General features: G+C 47.7%; 1 protein-coding gene across 1 annotated transcript in view; it reads right to left on the reverse strand.

The window, feature by feature from the left end:
• The window catches only part of LOC102202288 (casein kinase I isoform gamma-2-like), a 29,128-nt gene that overhangs the window by 2,657 nt on the left and 23,457 nt on the right, over positions 1 to 3,014 (reverse strand). Inside the window, exons 7-8 of the mRNA XM_005754399.1 lie at positions 2,104 to 2,205; positions 629 to 735 (exon numbers count right to left, since the gene is read on the reverse strand). Coding sequence (XP_005754456.1) covers positions 629 to 735; positions 2,104 to 2,205 — 209 coding nt within the window. The remainder of the gene's footprint in view (positions 1 to 628; positions 736 to 2,103; positions 2,206 to 3,014) is intronic.

A 3,014-nucleotide genomic window follows, 5' to 3' on the forward strand; every position in this document is an offset into this window, starting at 1 on the left:
ACGTGGTCTGTCGATCTCTATAGCCTCCTGTGTGTCCCATCGTCTGCTCCATCACTGCTGATTACATTATTAATATGTAATGTTCCCAAAACAGTTATTACTGTGTTATCCCCAAAGATGGGCTCAGCCTGTGCAGTGGCTGAGAGGCGCACAGCTAGCTGATGATACAATCACACAGCACTGTGACAGGTTTGTCAACATACAGTGAATGCAGAGTCAGCACTTCCTGAAGCAGGAAGTTTCAGAGTAAAAGCCTACTGTGTGTGTGAAGCAGTGATGCTGGGTGTGAGTGTGTTACAGCACCGCCCACAGGAACGTCTCGTTTCCTAGGGGCAGGGATAGCTCAGTAGGTAGAGTGGTGGCCCCATGATAAGAAAGTCGGGGGTTCGATTCCCCTGAACAGCTACCCTGAGGTACCCCTGAGCAAGGTACCGTCCCTACACACTGCTCCCCGGGCGCCCAATGGCTGCCCACTGCTTCACTGAGTGAATGGGTTAAATGCAGAGAGCGATTTTCCCCACGGGGACCAATAAAGTACACTTTCTCAGTTTAAATCTGAGCTGAAAGAAAAAACTGAACCTACACTGAAGTGAAAAATAAAAAAAGATTGTAATTCTTGAATTCTTACTTGGTATCGTCAGCGACTTCAACCTCTGGGTTGGCTGTGATTGGTGCATTGGAGTGTCCTGCAGTGGGGTCATCCGTATTCAGCTCACCGTTGGTTGAACTCATCACCTGAAGGACAGAATTGGAGAAGCGTGATGAGCACAGAGGTCACACTTCTGAAATTTGGTGGAACAAAGAAAAGAAATCAAAAAAGTCGACATTATGTCCACATTCAGTCAGATCCAGCTGCTGGTTCCCACCCAGGTGGCGTTTGGGGTCAATTTGGGGTTTTTCATTAAACACTAAAACGCTTCATACACAGACGAGAGGATGAATTTGAGCTTGATGTGGACACAACAGCTCTGCACACACGTCCACATGTTTTACTGCCATGCAGCACACACGGCACGTCTGCTCGATGGCTCCGTTTGTTTCACGCGGTTTCTACTGCTGATGAAAATGTTTGCTTTTTCGTTTCTTTGAAATCTTCCTCAAACCTCTCACACGTCAGAGAGAAGTGACGAGAACGAGGCCGAGCGTGCGTCTGACCAAAGCAGCTGCCAACGCTTTGTGTTAAAAACACGCCACCGCCATTCCAAACGCTCACAGGTCACCAGAGGGGACACGTGTTTAGCAACATGACAGCAGACCCGTGTATACAAATCATCTTTGCTTTGATCATTATATTTATCTCACAGTGCTACACATGCTGCTGTGAAGCTCTGCGTGTTGCTTCCACACCTGCAGAAATCACAGACCAAACATTTGATTTGATGTCGCCGCACGTTTGCTGGGCACGACACGCAGCACGACACAGCTGCCAGATAAAGTGTTTGCCGTCGTGACGCTGTTACCACCATGTCACATGTATTCGAGGCAAACAGCAACACCGACACATCCACCTCACCAGCTGATCTTTGATTGGGCAATTGGAAAAGGTGTAACTTGTGCACGATGATCAACACGTTTAAGTAATCTGGATACTTGACTAAACGTTTCATCAGCAGAGCCACAAGTTCCACTTTTGGTTTTTCAGCAATAACTAATCTGCTAATTATGAACTGATGGCTCTTTGTCACTGATGTGTTCAAACATCATCACGTGACCTTTGTAACCTCTTCTCCATCTACAGAGGAGGCCCCCCCTCTAAAGCTGACAGTAACAGAAGGGTGAAGACATAAATACTGCCAAATTAATGTAGGACACTATCAAACTGATGGCTCTTTGTCACTGATGTGTTCAAACATCATCACGTGACCTTTGTAACCTCTTCTCCATCTACAGAGGAGCCCCCCCCCCTCTAAAGCTGACAGTAACAGAAGGGTGAAGACATAAATACTGCCAAATTAATGTAGGACACTATCAAACATGATGTGGTAAGAACTGGTCCCGCGTGTCTTTGTAACAGACTTGAGATCAGCCCTTCTGCAGAGACAGAGGAAGTCATGCAGACAGACAGGCAGACAGACAGACAGAGCCAACCCTTCCTCTCAGTACCTGGACAGACCCGCCCAGCCTATCAGCAGTGAGATGGGAGCCCAGAAGCTCTCGATTGGTCACTGGAGTGGGCTGGGACTCGCTGCCTTTCCCCTCTGGAGACTAGAGGAGCCGATCACAGGAGAAACAGGAAGGGTGGAGGTAGAGAAGAGGAAAGGTGAATTGGTGATGGGAAAGGAGGGCCGCAGAGGTGAGGTGGAACAGTGTTTGGGAGATGGAAAGAGGAGGTGGTGGGAGCAGAAAGGCAGATGGAGCAGAGGATCGGGTGAGGAGAGATGAGAATGGAGAAAGAGTGGAAAAGGAAACAGAAAAGAAACGGTCAGTATTTGGTGGAGGTGAGCACTCAAGTGTGCAGTAGCATTAGTGCACAGGAAAGTGCACACGAGAGGAGACCCCACAAAAAGGGTCCTTCAGCTTCACCTACCATGAGGACTAACTGCTAAACCACAGTTCAAGGCTGGGTCATCATATTAAACTGAGCCTGAACTACATGAAAAACATGCATGCTTCCTCTGCTGGGTCTGCATGTGCGAGCAAAAACACCGCCACCAGAACAAAGGCGGTCTTCTTATAGGGTTACTATGGAAACAGCATCAAAGGTCTCACACTGGCGTGGCTGTAACCATCTCCCACAGCGTAAGCTGTACAAAACTAATCATTCAAAGCACACATTTCAATATATGTGCTCATTTTTATGTTCAGTGTAAAACAGCTACGCTTTGATTCTTTGCACATTTCCAAGTACGTGTAATAATGAGAAGTGACACCGGGATCAAGCATTGAACACATGAAGACGTGCACACAGGCGCCGTGCTGCCACACAGTCCAGAAGGTTCCGGGTCATTCTAGCAGCTTTGGTTTGTCTCTCTGAAACTAACCGAGTTTGTTGGCTGTGTTTGGCATCACTGTCC

Source organism: Pundamilia nyererei, unplaced genomic scaffold (assembly GCF_000239375.1).
Source record: "Pundamilia nyererei isolate P.nyererei 1_Seehausen unplaced genomic scaffold, PunNye1.0 scaffold00559, whole genome shotgun sequence".
In the NCBI taxonomy this organism is placed as follows: domain Eukaryota; kingdom Metazoa; phylum Chordata; class Actinopteri; order Cichliformes; family Cichlidae; genus Pundamilia; species Pundamilia nyererei.